Below are 22,285 nucleotides of genomic sequence, written 5' to 3'. Positions count from 1 at the left end.
TATTGTCTTGTTTCCTTGTTGATATTTGATTATTTTGGTCACAGTAAATTAACATTTAGAAATAAGACCTTTTCAAACGTGGGCATCTGTGTGTGGTCACCACAATATATAACAGAACCTGTGTCAATACTGATTAATAATAATAGTGGACAAAAATTACACGGTTAATTTATGGAAAAATACACTAAAACCAGGTAATGAATTTTGTCAGGTATTTGGATGCCCTACCTGACGGGTCCGAGTACAATTCCTTTTCTGTATATTTTTCTCTATAATATCTCAATAATGAAAGAAGTACATATTCAGTTAATTATTTATTTTTATACATATGTAGATATATATGTATATACAATTGTTTTATTATTAATAACATTTTTAGTAATACGCAAAAGTCATAACAAAAAAAAATGTTTTGTATGTATGAACTTAAAAATTAAATTCAATAAAGTAGTACACAGTTTTATTAAATGTTAAATAATAACAATTAATTTTTGCAGCGGGACAAACAAAAGATTATTCAAACAAATTAACAACAGAAACAAAAAATATTAAAAAAACAAAATTTTTTAAATATTTTATAGCATTCAACGATGTGTCTGATAAAAACAAATTTTAGTACACAAATTATTCGCGACAGAAAATGATTTTTCTGCATTGGTTGACGTTGATTTTATTGTCATTAAGGTGAACTATAAATTTTCCTAATATTCAGTCCTCTTATTAGTATCTGAAAATAAAGCAAATTCCTTTTTTATGGATGCTATCTTATCTTCTAAATTCGTCTTTTTATATTTCATTTAGTTCTTCCATTGTCAATAACTGTTCAGTTTGTGTATTATCATCTATATTATCTAAACCATTTTAAAATGAATGTTGTTCTACTACCGTACTACTTTTACGATTTTCTTTATCAAATAATATTTTTATTAAATCTTTTACAAACATAAATTTTATTGCTTATTGAAAAATAATAAGGTTTGAATTATACCTGCTATGAGCTTAAATTGTTAATTTAATAGATTTAAACGCATTTTCGAATGCCTTGAATAATTAAATGTTAATGTTTTCAATTAAATATAAATTCATAATGTCTTTAAAAAATTCTTTAACCCTTTCACCGCGGGTGGCTTCTATAAAATCATGAAGAAAATTGCCAGTATGTACTCATTGCGCACCTAAAGGTGCCATAACCTTTGAGCCTAATAATATACAATAGTTACTTAGTATAATTTAAGGCTGTAAATCACTTGAATTTATTGAACCATAATTTTGCATGAATAGGTGCCCCCCACATATTAAAAAATTCTACATGGCACGCGAAAATATTAGCCGCAGTGAAAAGGTATTTTTTAAATTTATATTGTAATCATAAAAATTATGAAAGAAATTTATAATGTCCCAAGTTTGGGAAACTTTCTCGAATAAAGCTAGATTTTGTAATTGCTCTAATTGATTTATCAAACGTGGTTATTTCGGAAACAATTTCTTCCAAAGTTTTTTTAAAACGAAATCATCAAGAGTTTTAAATTTCTTAGTAGCGGTTTTTTTCTTCTTTGTAAAGCTATTCCATGCTCAATTTTTTAATTTGTAATCATCAATGAAGTATTTCTATACTTCTATTTTAATAAAAAAAATATCCTAAAATATTTCAAATATTTATTATTTTCTTATATTTAATTTAAAAATTATGATTTTTAACCTTTAGAAGTCCAGCGCCTCGTTTAAGTACCGCGCGTGTAGGGTTGAGAATTATGGATGTGGAATTTAATAAAGTGAACACTTTTCTGCACGAAAACGTTTTTGTGTGTAAAAATATCTCCAAGCGATGCAATTGGCTCACTAGCATGTGCATCTGTGATTCACCAGAACAGGATTAAATCAATGCTAAAATAATTGCCAATATGATCACATATTTTATCCTCTTGATTCGAAACAGTTCTGGCGAATCACAGATGCTGATGTTAGTGGGACAATTGCATCGCTTAATTATTCAGTCAACGAAATATGTTCACGCCTGAAAGAAGTGAAACATTCAAAAATCGTTAATACGATAGCGATACATGACAATAGCGGTTCTTACGCATAGACGCATTGTCTATCGCACATTATTTACGCACAAAAGGGTAGTTTTTTTGGTGCTTACGAGATGTGCTAACATTTGGTCTGTGAAATCCAATTATTACGCCATTGTGGTATTGAATATTATATTTTATTGTTTTGTCGAAACAAGTTGCTTATTTCTTTTGAAATGGTCGTTTAAATGACTTTAGAGTTAACGGTTTAATTTTTTTTAAATCAATGTTTTTTTATTACATAATCGTTTATTACATCGCCATTATTTTCTGATATAAATTATGTTTACACTGTTTTTAAGCATTTGACAATTTTAACGAACAGGGTACAATGTTATAAAAAATGGTCGATTGTTTAAGGCTAATTAAAAATGTTAAAGACATAATAACATATGTAAAATTATCTATACTATCTTGACTGATATTGAATGACGCATTATTGTTTTACTGTGACACATATTTGAGTCATCGGCCTATGAAGTATTATTATAGAAAGTACATTGAAATCAATGTACAGCATTAAATATTATTTTAATTTATTGCGTTAATAGAAAAAGTAATAATTATTTTCAAGTGCTAAAAAATACTATAATTTAACTTAATATATTAATTTAATAATAGTTAAAATTAAATAATATTAAAATATAAATATTTTATTAAAAATTTAATTACATTAAATTTGATAAATAATCTTATAATTTAATTATTTTATATTAATACTACAATCTTCCGTAATATGACTTTAAAATTTTTATTAATTAAATTTATTTGTAGTATTTAATGATCGTTAAATAATTTAATTTAATATATTAATTTAATAATAGTTAAAATTAAATTTTAATATAAATAAAAATTTTATTAATTAATTTAATTATAATCAGTTTAGCTTTTTATTTAATTTTATGCAACTGATTTGTTTCTCGTTGTTCAACTAAATAGGCTAAATTCAACTAAATTAGTATAGTATTTAATGAACTTTTTATGAACTGCTTGAAAATTTAACTTACTAGAGACATCTTCACACTAACGTGTAAAAATAATTTTCTTACCGACATTTACAATAATTTATCATAATATGAAATTAATATATATTAAATAAATTTATTCTTAGATATTTTTACCAAAAAATATAATATTAAAAACTTATACTATATGAAACATAATCAATAGAGAAATGAAATAATAGTATTACTCTGATATTTTTCTTTATATTTAATTAAAAATAAATATTATAAAATAAGCATACAGTAAAATACAAATTATTTTGTAGACATTGGACGGAAAATTATGATAAGTCGTAATATTTTTTATATTTTTTTAATTATTATTTACTATTATATAATTAACAATATTATTGTGTTTTTATTGCTGGCACTCTTAATAATACGGCATATTTTTTTACAACGTTGTTCTTTATTGTATTGTAATACTAAAATGTAAACAGTTGTTCGTTCATTGACACTGACATAATAATTAAACGTTTTTTACTTTGAAAAACAACACAAAAGTGTCAAACGTATGATTTAAAAGAATGCGAGATAATACAAATTACATGCTATTTTTTATTATTTAAAATACTATTATCTTTACAACTTTGGCACCATAACATAGACATGCTTTATAATAATATATTGAATTCATCATATATTTGTTCATCTTAATATTTTGAACAACATTAAAGTAAGGTAAAATATATTTATTGTACTTAAAAAGAGTAACTGGTGTGTGTTTTTAAGTTAATATAAACTTACACGATGTATATATATTGTTGAGAAATAAAAAATATAAAAATAGTATTTGCTCTTTAAAAATCTTAAAACTTATGATCTAATATGGATTTATTTTCATATACATTTTTTTTGGTATTATTACTAAAAAATTATGGTTCTTCTCTATACGTAAAAATTGCATCTATAACGTAAATCACCGCAGTGAAGATGGAAAATACTCCTGAAGATATAAACATATCCATGTAGTGTTTACTCGGATGGAAAATGTGATTGTACATGTATTTGGTCCAATCTGGAATTTTATATAAAAAAAATCAATATGGGAAAATTCTCATGTAGGTTTTAATGACTTAAATAGCAGTTATTTTTTTTTAAATTTAGCTTAATACAGTAAACTTATTTTCACGTTTAAAAATTTATACATAAAGTTTAAAATATATTTTAATATCCAAAAATATTTTTTAATAAAATTAATGTAATATTAAAAAGTGATTTATAAAACAAAAATAATTTTTATTTTACTTAAATTTTTATCGCAAAATATTTTTGCTTTAATTTGATTAAATAAAATAGATTAGCTTTTGCCAAAAAAAAAATTTGAACCGAGCTTCTCACGCCAAGATGAAAATTAAATCTTGAACCTGCTAAGGAGTCAAGAAAAAAAGGAATACACATGTCAATTGTAAAAAAATACTTGATCTAAATTCTATATTTACCAGTTATAATAACAGCGGAAGCAGCCAGGTAAATTACAGCTGCCACTAGCGAGAAAATCACCGAAGTCTTCCATCCAGGTCTCTCGCCCAGAATTCTAGATATGATGAACACCAAATTGATGATCGTATACCCTGAAAATTATACACATCGTCAATGACACTTTACCGTTTTTTTACTAACGCCAACTAATGGCATGTGCCTTCGTAATACATAGTAATAATGGATGATTCATCATTCATAGGATAATTGCGCGAACGTTAGTTGATTGCTGCACCCATGTCCAAACATTTAAATTGTTCGGTAAGTAACGCATTGTTTTGCTCATATATAGGTAAATGAGCAATGAATGCCACTCATTGTCTATTCATGAACGTATGTACATACCTCCGAAAGCCGTGTATATTACGGCTACGTGATGCATATGGTTTTGAGACAGTCTTCCATAGTTCAATGGGTCCACAACGAGGCCAATGCAGAAAATCGTCAACACCTGTGAACAAATTAAATGTGTTAATAAATATACTATATACAGGTGTAAGCAAGAAACACTTTAATTGATATGATTTTACACAAATATATCCATAAACTGTTGGCAGGCTTTAGTGGATCAGCAACACGGTTTTCATCCGCGTTTCATGTCCATTATGCTTCTCGAAAGCGGTGAATTTATAATCAATTTTTAAAAAGTATTCGACAAAATCAGTATGTGATCTATGGTACTTTAGTTTTTCATAGTTTTATATAAAATTACGTGCATTTTTCTGGCCAAATTCAAAAATTTCCCCACATGTCCCCCTCCAAAATGCTGCGGAAATGCAATTTAAATTCACTGATCTTATGCATCTTTATCAATAACATACATGCGACAAAGTGATTTTAATTTTAATAATATTCATATTTTTTCATTAAATGACATGCTTTTTTTTGGGACAAATTTAAGGGGAGGGGCAAATTACCCCCCCCCCTCACCTCCCCATCCGCCAAATGACGTCTCTGCTGCAGGGATCCAATTTAGGTCCACCGTTCTTATGTATCTTTATCAATGATATACATGCGACAAATTAATTCTAATTTTTAAATACATTTTAGATGAAAAAGTCATATAGGTTTTCACTAATATCATTTAAGTTTTTGTTAAATAATAAAACACAGTGTTTATTCAATTTTAGTATGTTATTTAGCTGATATAGCTATTATCTTATATACTAAACAAATATAATCAAAATATAACATAAACATATACAGAATATAAATCAATTCATTTTTAATGCACGAATGTGTTTCTTTAATCTCTTGAGGATTTTTTTTTCTCACAAAATTCCTACAAAGTATGCTAGGTTATGATTCTTTCGAGTCGCGTCGACGAGTATATTTTGGAAAGCATTTATTCAAGCTGCTGATAGGGTAAATACATAAGTCAAAGATTCTTGAAGAACTTTTTTTTGTTTTATCTTATTACTAGTATTGGAAAACTCACCAATAAGCACAGTTAGCGGTTAAATAAACTGTCGGATAGTATTGAGTTGTTCTCATCCAGATACTCACAGTTAGCGGTTATTATTTATTTTTATATCTATTTTTGTATATTTACATGAGTCCTGCATATGTATGTAAATAAATAAATATAAACCACTTAATATGCAAAATTAACTATAATATAACACACAGATTTTTTTTGCATTATATCTTATAGATATGTATTTACCAGAACTTCTCTATAAAGAATTGCAATAAAGGTTTCTCAATCTATATCGTAGATATAGTGGACATTTTTTTATTAATTAACAGTAAAATAATGTTACACATGACCATCCAATTTATTCTCTACCTGATAACAACATTTTTTGATGATTCTAATCAATGTTTAGAAGATGTGACTTTTCTTTCGATTTCTCCTATTAGATACACGCACAATAATGTACCTTAAATGCATATACCTAACTTAACACACTCGTGTTACTTGACAATTTGGAAAAGGGAACGCAAAAACAGTGTCACAGTCGACGAGTTTCACCAAGTAAAAGAATACAATGAAGAGGTGTATGTTACTATGTATCACGCTATTACCAGCTCGACTATCTTTAAAACTGTAGGCCAATTCTCTTTGAGGCACGTGCTCGTCTGTGCCCTCAGGTGAACTCCATTTTCGGCTTTCTTTCCCGGAGGATCTCCCTTTTCAGCTTCGCTAGACATGTTCCAATGGATCTGCTTTCCTTGCTTCACAATATCCGCCACCTGAAAAAATCACAAAAAAACAGTATTGAAAACTTTGATACAGTAGCGATGATAAGTGACAGTTTGAGAGACAACTCTTTTTTATTTTATTTATTATTACCCTGAAATATACAAAATTATTTATGCTCTAAAGATATTAAAAATCACTCTTGTACGTAAAATTTAAAATAAGACCAATTTAACGCCACTTTTTTATACATAACGACGCATTCATAATTTTTCGAGCACTTGATTAATATGAGAATATTTTTTTAATTCTTACATAACATTTGTGTTATACAAAACAAACATAAAGCAGTCGGTGACTCATTTCAGGGTATTTTAAAACAATCGCACAATAGCTCTCGCACGATAAAGCGCGAAAGCTCCATAATTCAAAACAGCATTCATTCCATGCAAAAATAAGCTTTCGCCGAGCTTTAAACGGTCTTTCCGCCTTTCTTGAAGCAATGAGTCAATACGTTGAAATTTCAACGAACCTTATCTGGAATCGTTGAAATTTTATTACTCGGTTCGCTCGCGGGGAAAAGGAATAACTATAAAAACGCGAAAACGTTCAAGAAATAAGCTAACCATTGTTACAAACTGGTTGTTGATCGCTGAATGAGTAATGTTATTGTGTTATTAAAAATTTTATCGGACAATTAAACTACGATTGTATTTTACGATTGAATTGAATTTTAATTAATTGTTTATTTGGCTAAGAATGTGACTTGAATATTAATATTGTTGATTTAAATGATTTAATTGTAAATAGTAATGTGCCGATGATTTAAGTCGGTAAATAATTTATTAAAGACCTGTGTCCGAATACCATAATGAACGTTTTTTAATTTTTATTATGTCTAGGAGATCAGAATTAATGATTATTATATAATAATAACATATTGTTTTCCTATATTTTCTCAATCTCACGGATGAATATCGTGTATATCGACAGGCAAGTCGGCAAATGCGTACATCATGGCTCTAACGAACATGAAAAGAGGACGCGATCGTGATTCTCGAAGACGTTTTGGAACCCAAAACTGGAATTTCTCGGGAATAGTTTGATTGTAGACAACAGCTTTTAATAGCTTGCAATATACAATAATTAATTGCTTGTTTTTGAAGTAATATTAGATTTATTTGTTCCGAGACTTTTTGTACATCATATTTTTTTAAAATATAAAATAATATTTTTCACGCCCCTTTAATGTACGAAATAAAAAAATTACCAAAAATTTTTTTTACGAAAAAAAATTTTCATGCCACTTAATAAAATAATTTAACAACAATATTTTTTGTTAAATTATTTTATAGACGCGAATAAATGACGGATCGTCAAAGTAAAATGCGTTCCTCACAACAAAGTCGAGCAGCTTAGAAAATTTACGTGTAGAGAGAATCTCCACTTTCTCTCAAAAATCTCCGAAATCTTTAGTGGAAGTTTCTCTAGCCAAAATGTTTCCACCGAAATAGTAGAAATAAACTGATGACGAATGGGATCGAGAAAATGACACTGTATAACACTTTTCGACGGGACGCAGACGGTTGACGAAAGCCCATCTCCATAGAGTTCTAACATATGGATGCTATGATCTAATAGTAGTAGATACGCATATATAACTTACTGACATTGATCAATAATTTATTGCGTGCAGATGTTCTTCACACTCATCATTTACAATTCTTCAATCTAATTTGTCATAAAATATTACATACACATAGCATAGAGTGAGTCAGTTCACTGTCATTGAAGATTTCGCTAACGACTTTAGATTATATCTTTCCTTGCCTTAATTATTATTATAACATCTAACTTAAGAATACATGCGACAGATTGCTTAATTTTAGGTCATTGCTTTGAGACAGTGTTTTTCAAAGTATTGTCAGAAATATAATTTCAATCAAACGTTGATTAGTTTATTAGTTCCAATCGTTTTTTCTAGATCTTATAATTAAATTAGTTCACCCACGTTGGTCATCCTGACCTCGGTCGGTCGTTCTATAGTTGCAACGAAAGTGATGACCTGGTGGTGACTAATATTGTGCTCGGGTTACTGAACCGACTATTTTTTAACAAAATAAAAAAGAGCATCAGTTAAATCGTTTCACGTTACGCAACGTGCCCAACGCGTATGGGATATTGATTTAAAAAAACCGGTCTGTTAACTTTAACGTCATACCCGCATAGTATTATTGAGATAGGCAAAGAAACTACGCATAATAAGAAAATTTTTAATTTAGTGACATTTGATTGCTACTTTTCAATAATAATAATAATATGTTTTCTACAGTATTACAAATCATTCCTTTTTTTAATAAAACAGACTATTGTATGATACTGAATCTATATTTATATATTTTAAATCTACTATTCTTTACTTTTTCGTAAACGTTTATAGATAATATGTCATTTAAATGATGATTATTTTATCAACAAATACTCGTCTAATACATACAAATAGAACCGCTAAAAATATAATTTTGCTCTTTCGTACTTTCAACCCTCGGACCAATGCGACGATTCAGGGTGGAAACAGAATATGTTTTGTTTTTTATTTTTTTTATAAGAATGGCCTTTTGCGTAACGGTCATAATATAATCAAATGCAGATTTAATGACGCTGTCACTAAACACTTGCTAGCAACGTTTCACCAAGTTCTTGCTACTTATTTTGGTCCTTTTATATTTGTATAGACAGCAAATGTCCTTTGCTTAGGTCCATTTATATGTTTTCTGAGAAGCCCTCGTTTATTACACGATATTGAAAGCTGTCTTATTTTTTTAATAAAATCGATAAAAAACTTTTGTTTAAGTGGAGCTTGAAAATATCTTAGTTTGTCAGACTAATCCGTCATTTTGATTGAAAATGGCGACTATTAAGAAACATAAAAAAAAAATAAAAAAATTATTAGTAATAAAAATATTTTTTTATATTTTTAAAACACCGTTAGTAAAAAATCGATAAAGTAATAATGTACTATATTTTATAATAAAATATAATAAATATAATTATAAAAAAAACTTTTGAATTGAAAATAGTAAGGTGCCGATGATTTAAGTCGGGAATAATACATGAAAGACCAGAGTTCGAATCCCATAATGACTCTAGCGTTTTTTAATTTCTATTGTGTCTAAGAGATCGAAATTAGTGATTATTATATAATAAATAATTTCGATCCATTATTACAGATTAGGTTTTTGTAGATTTCGCAGATCGTAAAAAATCAGGAAGGTAATAACGTTCTATAATATATATTAAAACATAATAAATATAATAATAAAAAAACTTTTAGTCAGTATGTATCGCCATTTTAAAATAACTTTTTTTATCATATCGCCATGAAACTATTATTTAAATATAACTTTCAAATATCTTATATTAATATAGTTGACCAATCTGATCTGCCATATTGTTTCAACATGGCGGCTAATAAAATAAAATAAATTGTAGCTTTTGTAAAAATATTTTTTAAATAACACTATATATAAAATATTTTGTGCTATTTGAAAAACATGAAAATATTGTTTTTGACGACACGATACGCAAAGTTTCAATAAAATGAAAAAAAAATGGGTATTTGTTAGTTAGGACAGTGCCACGCTTAAAAATCATCAGTTGTTACTCTCCACTTCGTTTCCTGTGCTGTTCAAACCCAAACCTAACCTAAACAAACTAACTATTATACCGTTATTATATTAGTTTTGGTTAGGTTTGTAACTGTCAAACTTGAGCTTGGCGCCGTGCTAACTAACAAGTGCATTTTCTTGTATCATCTTGTATGATTTTTGTGAACAAGATTACTGCAATAATTCTAATTGAACTTCCGTGAAAATATACCTAATTAAAAAAAATAAAACTTATCAATCAATTGGTTTTAAAATTGCGACTATTTAAAAAAATCTAAAGAGGTAAAAAATAAAACAAAAATGTCCTATATATGGGTTGTTTAACCGCTTCCCGGGCGCGCGCACACATATGTGTGCAAAAATGTGTACCATTTTGGGCGAGCGCACACAAATGCGTGTTAGCGCACATTGAAAAATAATATAATTAGGAGAAGAAATCTGATCCTGGGCGTGCACACACACTAACAACATTATGATCTAAACTTGACAGTGGTTCTCAATATTTTTTTATAAAAAAATAATAAATAAAAATAAATTATGGCTATGTATATTAGATTATATTTTTAAAAACACGATTATGATAGCTATCGTAGTTTTTTAATAAGATCGTCATTAAACTTTTTTTTAAATGGAGGTTGTAAATATCTTGGCTTGTCAGACTGATACGCCATGTTGTTTCAAAATGGCGAATTTTAAAAAATCGTTACACTGTTAAAAATAATCGTAGATAAAAAATATTAAAAGAAAATGAAGAAAACATTTTCTATAAATTTTTATATATAAAAATCTAAATATATAATTTTTCTGGACAGATTTTTTTTGGTTATTAGTTATTACTAAAATGTCATTGAATTGTGGTGGTATAAAAAAATCGAATAAAAATAAGAGTGGCGCGTTTAAGAATAGCCTGACATAATTTTCACTTGTAATTTACATTTCACGTAGTACCTAGCACGTGAATATGCCTCGTGGGTTGCCAGATTTAGGTTCAAACCTATGCGCTAATGAAGTGCAAAGACCCACTTTCGAATGTGGTATATATTTCAGCGCCGCCCAACCTTTCGAGACACGTTGTTTATTTGTCTACGAAATCATCGCGTGCCGAAAGGTTCGCCGACCCTGACCGCTCAGCGTTTGTACAGGTGTCCCACTAAAAATGCCACTATCGTCACCGGAGAAATTATTACAATGAATCGGAGAAAAAATCCCACACGTCAGATTCCAAAACGGAATTGGCGAGAAGAATGTGGAACAATTAATGTGTCATTAACGCTGTATTGTGTGCAGGAAGAGCCAAGAAAATGTCTGATTAAGAAAAATTAAAATTATTTAATTGTAAGGCAAAGACGCACATAGATTTAATTGTATGTTTTCTTATTTGATTATTATTGTAAGTATTATATATATAATACATATGTATGTAGATTTATGCATTGGCGCTGTTTACTTTTATCGGTATTGCAGTGTGTTTATTATAGTTATGGCAACAATGCAATTTTCTACGCACTGTTTGTTGGCTAGTTACGTAGTAAATACTTATTAAATTAATAGTATAGTACTAGTTAAAAAAATCAATTGAGAGTACATAAAAATCGTATACATTTTGTGGCTTGATATATAAATTTTCCTAAGAAAATAAGCTTTCATGTGCATAAGATAGAAAAAAGTAGATGAAACTTTAATGACATTTTTCCCTCAATATCTTTTCCCAAAAGTATCTGAAATATACATGTATCAAAACATATATGCTACTTTGTCTAATGTTAACTTAACTATTAAGCCCGCATTGTATCATAATTCTTCTAAATAAAACACCTTCATTCGAATCACGTCTCACGAATGTAGGACACATTTTTTCCATCACATTTGCATCCTCACGCAGCAGACCCTTGAACGCAACAATAGACAAAAAAAAATGACAACAGGCGACCCAAAACTTTTTTTATTTAATACATATTTACACGGTCCTTTTTTCTAAAAAAAATCAACTCAGTTCTGGCCTATTGAACACCTGTCCCGCAATCAGAGTACGTCATCTACCTGCGGAATTTCTCTAATTTCTCCCGCTCGGTCCATCAGATTTCTCCGATCTGGTCGGATGCTGTTTGACCGGCACAAAGTGACAGGGACAGTGCTTTAGAGGATGTTAGTGTGTATATAATTTGTATCAGAATTAAAATTGGACTCTGAATCAAACGAACTGCTATACCGGTTTGCGTTTGTCGAGTACGTGTACATCGAAAGTATTATGTCAAACTGTATTGTTAAAATTTTTATATTGTATCAATATATTTTGTGACTTTTAAAAGATATATTAGTATAAACTGGATTAACTCATTAAGATAAAAAAGAGGGACGTGGGGGAATGAAAGGGAAATAACAAAAAAAATATAAGTTTGTAAAAAAATCTGTTGCTCAGTTTTTTATTTTTCTCTTAAAAGCTGATATTTTGCTTAAATAAGATTTGCACAATCAGTTTAAAACTTAAAATATGAAATAAAATAATTTATATAATTAGTTAGGATAAATAGTAAATATGTTACAATATAATTTATAATAAACTTGCTGTCGGTTCATCACTATCGTGAGGTACCGCAGCTAATAAGTGTGCGAATACCGAATGTTAGGATTTTAAATATAATGATATTTTTGCTTCGCTCTTAATTATTGTTTTATTAAATTTATATATTTTCTTAATAAAATAATAATTGATAATTAAAGGTGAAATTAAAATAAACAATAAAATATCAATAGGTTAAAAAACATTTTAAAATCATATGGGGAAAAAATATTTTAAAATCTTATATTATTGCTTCACGAAAAAATATGGAATTTTCGATGAGTTCGTGGTCTAATTCGTCGTGGAATACTCTTTCAATCATTGAGTTGTAAAAATTAGTATTTTTTAGAATTTTTCTAATTAAAAAGTGTTTTTATTTCATTATTATCCCAAAAAAATATAACTATAATAAGTTACTTCAGTAACACTTAAAATTAAACATTATTTGAATAATAAAAAAATTAACGTCACACGTTGAGAAATCACAGCTTCACAGCTGCAAAATAAAAATGAGCTATTTGTTGAATTTCGGCGATTAAACTAATGCTCAAAAAAATATTACTATTATAAATTATTTCAGAAAAAGCTAAAATTAAACAATATTCATATTGATTTAAAATAGATAAAAAAGATTGAGAAGGCGCGGATTCACAGCTGCATAATAAAAATAAGTATTTTTTTAGAATTTCGGTAATTAAAAAATGTTTTTTTAATTGTACCCAAAAAATACTACCATAATAAATTACTTTAGGAACATCCAAAATTATACATTATTATAATTGATTAAAAAGAGATAAAAATAGCAGCCATTAAGAAGGCACAGATTCACAGCTGCAGAATAAAAATGTGGAATTTGTGGAAATTTGGCAATTAAAAGCTGTTTTTTTCTTATTTTCATATCCAAAAATATTACCATTATAAATTACTTTAGAAACACTTGAATTAAACATTATATGTATTAAATAAAAATATTAATTTCACTCATATATACACATCTGGGTTTTGAAAGTAAATTTCAAAATATTTCAGTACAAATATGACGAATTATTCGCTATTAAAATATTCGGATTGGAGTCTCTAGTCACATTCGTCTCAATATTCATCCGTAAGATTAGGAAAATCTAGAAAAACTCAAACTCTGATATCTCAGCCTAACCAAAACAAATATAATAACGGTATAATAATTAATTTGTTTAGGTTAGGTTTGGGTTTGAACAGCACAGGAACGAATTGGAGAGTAAGAACTGATGATTTTTAAGCGTGTCACTGTCCCAACTAACAAATACCCTAATTTTTTATACACTTTATTGAAAATCGTGTTGTCAAAAACCATATTTTCATATTTTTTAAATAACACAAAATATTTTATATTTAGTGTTATTTAAAAAATATTTTTACAAAAGCTACAAATTATTTTATTTTATTAGCCGCCATGTTGAAACAACATGGCAGATCAGATTAGTCAACAATATTTATATAAGATATTTGAAAGTTATATTTAAATAAAAGTTTCAATGCGACATTATAAAAAAAACTATGATAGTTAAAACTTAAAAATCGGTAATATAGCCGTTATTTTAAAATGGCGAAATAGACTGGCAAAAAGTTTTTTATTATTATATTTATTAGTTTTAATTTATATTATAGAACTAACCGATTTTTCACGATCTACAAAATCTACAAAAACCTAATCTGTAATAATGGATCGGATAATTATATAATAATCACTAATTCCGATCTTCTAGATAAGATTAAAATAAAATAACTCTAGGGCTCATATTGGATTTGAATCCAGATCTTTCTTTTTCAACAAAAATGAATCAATGCAATTCTTTTGTTTATTTATGATCAAAGTATAGTTATTTTACAATATCTAACCAGTGACGTGTTTTGTGGTTTGGGAACCGCAGCAGCGTGATGATTTTGCGCGAAAATTTCTCCATGCTGATAATGACAGGTTGGTGGTTTCGTCCCATTGTCCTATAGACACTGATGCTATTTTCTCTCCACCACAAGGTCAACTGCCACAAATTGTTTTGTTTTTTATTCACTTCATTTATTTTATAAAAATAAATAAAAATTAAATTGATAAAAATATATGTAGGGCGATCGTGCGATGTCTTTTGCACCTTAGTCGATGGTTAAACGTCGACCTTTGATTCGCGATAATCGTTAGCGATTGTATCTATGATGCTAATAAAATAGTCAAATGGAAAACGAAAACACATACGTTGTTTATGCCATTTTCTTAACTTATGCACGAAAGTTTAAAGTTGTCAAAAAAATACATATATGAAAATTATGTTCTCGTAGAAAAAATGAATTGGCTTTTGAAGAATAAGTATGGATTGCTCAATTTAAATATTCTGCAGCATTGTTCTGGTTGGTTTAGTCTTAGCTTAAAACTAGATATAAAAATGTTTGGTCAATAATTACCGACTGGTGCTTGTAAGACATGTCGTTCAATTATTCTCGAAAGGTGCTCACTTTTAGACGGTCGTTTCTCTAATGTCGGTCATTCCGTACACGCACTTCATGATATAACGTAGATACTAATGTAACCGTGTGTCGGGCATTTAGTGCTTGGACGTGCGTGAAATGCGCGTGCAACCATGTACGACACCAGAACATGTACTCTCAAGATCTTGAGCGATTCGGACGATTGGAGTCACAGAATGGGGATGATGTCGCAATAACAGACAAGGCTGTTCTAATGACCTGTTAATATATTTTTTTAACAAAACAAGACCTAAACACGATTTATGTCTTACAATCAAGGACTTTTATAATCCTTTAATATAATTATGTGTAGTGGCCGTAAAGGGTCATTTACACGGTAATATTTCTCTGCGTCTTAAGCTACGGTTTATACTTAGCTTCATGCTTGACTTTTTACTGTTGACAAATATATTCGCCTCGAATGTTTTACGGCGAGGCGTACAGGCAGCGAAATCTGACGTTTAGCGTCAGTCGGTCCCAATCGCTTCAACAATACTTTGTTGATCATTTAACTTTGAAGATATATTAACCTGTAATTTATTTTTATGCTTGTCGCAAATTGATTTAAAATAGATAAAAAAAATATCAACCATTGAGAAGGCACAGATTCACAGCTGCAAAACATGGAATTTCAGCGGTTAAACGCGTTTTTTTTCATTATCATAACCATAATAAGTAGCTTTAGAAACACTATTTGTTTATAAACATTATTTGTATTGAATTAAATAATTAACGTCACATATTTATTTTTATTAAATACATAGCCTCCTCGATTGCGTATATCCTTTTTCCACATTTTCCTTTGCAAAATCGTATTAATTCAGCCGTATTAAGATTTCAGGTTTTCCTGCAGCGGAAAACTTAACCTTGTATTCGCTACTCGCCTTTTAAAAAGGTGTATTTGTGAAAGGAAATTGTATGATAAGTAAAACCTCTTAATTGGCGTAAATGTAGAGTCGAGATGGTGTTTATAAAATAATTTATTTATTAAAATATGAATTATATTACAAAAGAGACTCGGAAAGTAAAGATACAAATATCAAAATATATTTTTGAGACATTTCATTAAGGATTAAAATAAATTCTTTAGAAATATTTTTTATGATACAGAAACAGATACAAAACCATTTTTTCTTAAATAAGAGCTTCGCGCAAACACAACCTATTCATATTTTAAATTAATATAACATTAATAGTTAGAAACAGGATCCTTAATTTAGAATCTCTTCAAAGGATTGATGTCAGCGCATCTCAGTGCTTTTTTATTAATTGATTCGCTTAAAATTCTTACCTTGTATTATATCTATTATATATAAAATAACCTCTAAACTATTTAATAACTAATTTCCTTATTTACCATTGAACATATAATTATGAATAAGTTATTAATAACTACCTTATCATATCTTGTTAAGAACAGCCGAAAGCTCTCGCTGCGACACATTCAACTCAAATACATTTCGCTAACATGTTTTTACAGTAATTCTCCATCGTTTATGTCAAAGAATCTCATTGTTTGCGGGTAATGAAGCGATTTTATTAAGTAAAAGTATTCGAAGCGAAGGACAATCAGTGATACGGAAAAAACTAATGGGTAATTAAATACTAGAGGTCTTTAATCTGCCAATGTGAGGTTATATATTTAACTGATAAACTCGAGGCCCGCATTATTTAATTTTATTCTTGAGCGATTTTAACACAGTCGAATAATTATGTATTTATTTTAATTTTAAAGGTTATTAAATGTATAATAACAGTGACTTGTAGGTTACAAAATATCAATCTCAGAGGTGCGCCCTTCGTATTATATGTAGATTTGTACTTAAAAAGGGTTATGAATGAATTGATGGTGTGATTGTTAAGCATCGTAAAAAATGGAAGATTGGTCGACCACACACATAGCATAAAATTTTATGGATCTATTCCAAATTCTTCTATATAATAGAAAAAATAATACTAGATTTGACCTGGTTTATTTAAATTTAACCAATATTTCTAATACTGTATTTTATTGCTTGTCAGCGTTATTTTTTAACTACATTAAACCATTATGAGTTAATGTACTATAAAATAGTCATTTTTTAACTAGTTTATGATACAATAAATTTTTGTAGTTGCTAATAAAGGCATATAACACGTTCCTCTATGGTTCACTTATTTTGACGTGTTAATTGAATTTGTCAATTCACGTTTCTTGTTTATACCGTTTTCAAAATTTTTGACAGTATTTTAAGACAAATTAAGACTATTTTCAGTATAAAAAAATAAATATTAAATATATTGTGTAATCAGTAATATCTTAATACTTTAATGAACCGCTGTTATACCGTATTTATATTATGTGACAGTATATTTATAAAAAGACAATACACCATAAAATATTTTTTTCAGTTCAAATCCTAAAATCCAATAACCTCACTTTTTTGCCAATTACCTAAACTAAGCAAAAGCAGAAGTATTAATATATTTTTTTTATTTATAATAAATACATATGTACATACATTTGTACTTACACATTAGCAAAAAAAATAATGTTTAAAATGTATATTATTTAAAATAACATAAAAAATATAATAATTAGAAACATATTTGTTATAAAATATCCAAAAATGTAACTACATATTTTATTTTGCTAATTAATAATAAATGGTATTTATTAAATAGTCCAAAAACTCGCAATTATTTAATACTGTACTTAAAAAAATTGTGTTTAAATCTTTATTCTCTGTGTTATTTTTATAAAGTACAACAATATTTTCGATCCATTTATAAATATTCAGGATTAAATTATTTATGTATTAAGGATTAGTTTTTTTTGCTTTTAGGAATACATTCTTTGCTAATTATATATTACTATATTGTACTCTTCGTTGACTTTTCAACGTAACACATATTATTCAATACATTATCAATTTGTTTATCGGTTAACTTAACACTATTTATATTTTTCAATAAAACAACATAGAATAAAATAGTATAATTAATGTGTTTTATAATAAAATTAATATTGTTAAGTATAACATGGATTTATAAAAAATAAATAAATATAAAAATAATGAATAAAAACATATTTGTTATTAAATACTCAAAAAAATTTAAATAAAAGTATTTATCAAATGCGAGTTATTATTTTATTTTATTTAAAAAACAAAATATTTGTCACAAAACTATCGGTTGATTTAATAAAAAATACAGTTAATTTATGTAGTTATACTTTTGGCAATCAATCTCACGTGTCATATATAAAATACAACATTATTTTTGAACTATTTATGAATTTTAATAGTTAAAATATTTATATAATATCTATTTTATATTACTATATTGTACTTTCCGCTGACTTTTCAACGTAGCACAGATAATTCAACACATTATAAATTTGCTCATTATTAAATTAAGCAGTAGCAAAAATATTGATTTATTTTTTAGATCTTTATATACTATTTTTAATTTTTAATAAAATAACACATTTTTTAATAGAATAAAAAAGTGTAATTTATTTTTTGGAATAAAATTAATATTTATAAATAAAACATAAATATATAAAAAAATAACTACGCAAAAAAGTTTATATACAATATATATGTGGAAAATTATCGGTTAATTTAATGAAAATTACAGTTTATTTATGTAGTTATTTTTTAGTAATCAATCTCTTGTGTCATGCTCTAACACTATAAAGTACAACAATATTTTTAACTATTTATAAATAAAAATGGTTTAATTAATTTTTCAATATAAATAAATTATATGTATTTATTTGTTGTGGATGATTATTTTGATTAATTCATATATTACTCAGCACAGCTAATTAAACACATTATAATTTTTTTTATCAGTTAAGTTGATAATTTTATTTTTATTTTTTACATTATTATTATTGTAATTTGTGTTTTGGATTAAAATTAAAATTGTTTTTTTTTTATTCAGAAAAAATATAGTTAATTTTTGTGGTTATACTTTTAGCAATTAATCTCACGTGTCATGCTCTTAATATATTTAAAAATAGTTTATAAATATTTATTATGTAATTAGTATTGGTATATTTTTATACATTATTCATATATTTTTATTTTTATAAATTAATCTTAAATGTCATAGTCTTACTTTATGAAATACAACAATATTATAGAACCGTTTCAAAAATGTTTGGAATTATAATAATTTATATTAGGCTAGGTATATTATTTTATTGCATTATCCATTGACTTTTCAACGTAATATAAACATTAAAGTAGTAAATCAATAATAAGGAAATTAATACGCTTTTAAATTAGTATTAAAATAACAATGTACAGCAAATTTGCGCAATTTTTCCATTAAATTTATCGTTTTTTAAAAATGTTACTTCAACGCCATAATTGAGAATTTATTTATTTATATTTTTATAACTAAAATCTAGGTTTTTCTCTTTAGATTATACTTTTCCTCTATTCTACAAGTTATAAAGTTGTGAATTACAAAAATAAATTAAGTTAATATCTTAATTAGGTAATTTATATTATATAACTAGACTTTATATTTATGAAACGTAATGTAAAATAAAGTTTTTAAAATTAAATATAAAATTATAAGTGAAATCGTTAATATAGAAATTGCTATAAAAAACAAATAATGGTAATGTACTATATATAAAAAATTAATACTATTAGATTTTAGCTAGAAAATCTTGCTTTTACTTTTGAAGTATATAGTACAGCGAATAACATTTTTAGTCACAAAGATTCAGTTATCTGATGAATATGTATTTTCCAAAATAGTGTTAGTTCTCTTTTTGCACGTGTATATTTTTTTATCAATTTGCAATATAAACTATAAAATCTATTGCTAATTCTAGCTCAAAATTAACTACAAGTATATACTCAATACATCACTAAAATTACTTTAAAAATTCCTAGCAATTTCCTTACAAAAAAATATAATTGTAACATAAAAATGCTCTCAAAATATCTATGTAAACGTATTGTTGTTTATTATATTAAATTATAAAAATACTATAAATGCTAACAAAGATTTTTGAGTTTTTGTCCAAGTATTGAAAGATAATTAATTTCGCAGATTTTCTTAAAAAATAAAAACCTTTATGGCAAAATCACCAATTGCCTTTTTAAATAGTAAATAATTGCAATTTTTACAGTAATGTACATACTATTAATAACAAGGATAATAATATAGTATTATAGGCGTTTAATGGTAATGAGCAATAAACTAATTCAAAGACATATGCGAATTAAGCAAACGACTGCTAATTATCACATTTGCGTGTTGTTCACATCTATGTATGTACTAATAATACAATAGATTCATTGAATAATGTATTTAAAATACTTCATTGACATATTCCAATTGAATAAATTCCATTTGAAATACTTTGAAATGTCCAACTAGAGCATGTGAAAACAAATTCCAAAAAAATTAGTACTTCTATTAATGGCAGTAACTCACCTTGTTTTGTAGGAATCCGCTGCGTTGCACAGTTATCACAAACCTAACTGACGACTTCGAAAATTTCGAAACTGGCAAACGATTCGTTGATGCGCGAGAGAAACTGAAGAGCTACAAGAAATGACCGATCGATGTGCCCTCCAAAGAACGACTGAGCTACTGGCACTAGTGATTGTTTGTCAACTGTTGAGGGGCGTGCCGTAGAATACCATCGAAGCCATGGCTTCTAAAACTTCTACAACTAAAGCGTAGAGCTCAACGTTTTCAATTGGTGATGGAGGAATGGTGTTTTGGTGCAATTTTCGGACACCTTTTGTCTTTTGACCCTTTACGCTCGGTTGGATTCGTAACTAGCGCACTCCATGGCGTGGTTAGTCATAATTTCCACGTAATTCCGAGTAATCCCTGAGTTTGCCATTAATCATCTTTTGGAGCCAAAGAATAATACATTTTTTTTAGCTTCCTTACAATTATAAAATACCAATGCGTATGAATTTTCTTAGGAAACGAATTAAGTGTAATTGTGCTCCGATTCATATATGCCAGATATGATGCATTAAGAGTAACTAAGGTGGTGACTAATATTTGAAATATCTGGGTTCGATTCCCGCATGGTTCTATAATTTTTTTTTATTTCTATCGTGACTATCAGACTCAGTCATTATTATATAATTATAATTCCGATAGATCATCACAGATAATGTTTTCCTAGATTTCACTAATCTCACGGATGAATATTGTAATCAATAATAAATATAATAAAATATAATTAGGTCATGCATAACACATATTTATTATAAGCTTTAATAATAGTTTAGGTAATTAATACAATATATGTCACTGATTAAGCTTTGATTTCAGTCTCGTGTCTCTTAACTTATTTAGTAGTTGTTGATTGTGTTATGTTTCATGCTTGTTTATGTTTCAATAGAAATTTACTACGGTTCGAAAATATATAAGATTGTATATTATGCAATTTTATAGAATGTGGATTAGATGGTTCAGTACCTGTATCGGAAATATGCAACATATTATTTTGTATTTGGCACCGACCTTTTGAGGTGTTTTCAGGTGTTTTTATATAGCTTAATAAATGTCCGTTTAAATACTCAATCGTTTGTATAACGCCGAAAACAATTCGTTGTTAGAAAAACCAAATAAATAATTTTTAAAAGCTTCTAGCAAGTCTTTGCGAGAAATTTCGTTGCAACGATCACGGATGGTCCTGGCATGTCATATAATTTTTAATAGATAATTTGTGTTTTTTATTCTTAAAAAATTATGAGCTTTGATAATATAAAATATGCGTTAAATTGTAAAATGATTGATTATATTAGTTTATTACAAAAAAAGAATAGAAAAGTAAATGAATTAGTTTTAAAATAATAACGCGAAATAAACAGAATTTTAAA

General features: G+C 27.4%; 2 protein-coding genes across 2 annotated transcripts in view; one reads left to right on the top strand and one right to left on the bottom strand.

The window, feature by feature from the left end:
* Adsl (adenylosuccinate lyase) overlaps positions 1 to 22,285 on the top strand; it is a 45,333-nt gene that overhangs the window by 11,130 nt on the left and 11,918 nt on the right. The gene's annotated exons all lie outside the window — the stretch shown is intronic.
* LOC148227065 (uncharacterized) lies at positions 3,466 to 21,054 on the bottom strand. Its single transcript, XM_088202488.1, has 5 exons — positions 20,874 to 21,054; positions 6,587 to 6,754; positions 4,904 to 5,009; positions 4,519 to 4,650; positions 3,466 to 4,094 (listed from the first exon to the last, which is right to left on the bottom strand). Exons 2-5 carry the CDS (start codon positions 6,710 to 6,712, stop codon positions 3,952 to 3,954), a joined length of 507 nt encoding a protein of 168 aa, XP_088058614.1. The 5' UTR covers positions 6,713 to 6,754; positions 20,874 to 21,054; the 3' UTR covers positions 3,466 to 3,951.

This window comes from Plectrocnemia conspersa, unplaced genomic scaffold (assembly GCF_051122295.1).
Source record: "Plectrocnemia conspersa isolate PC_06_02 unplaced genomic scaffold, ASM5112229v1 ptg000013l, whole genome shotgun sequence".
In the NCBI taxonomy this organism is placed as follows: Eukaryota; Metazoa; Arthropoda; class Insecta; order Trichoptera; family Polycentropodidae; genus Plectrocnemia; species Plectrocnemia conspersa.
The sequence above is the reverse complement of the archived record's forward strand: the minus strand, read 5'-3'. Positions and strand labels throughout refer to the sequence as shown.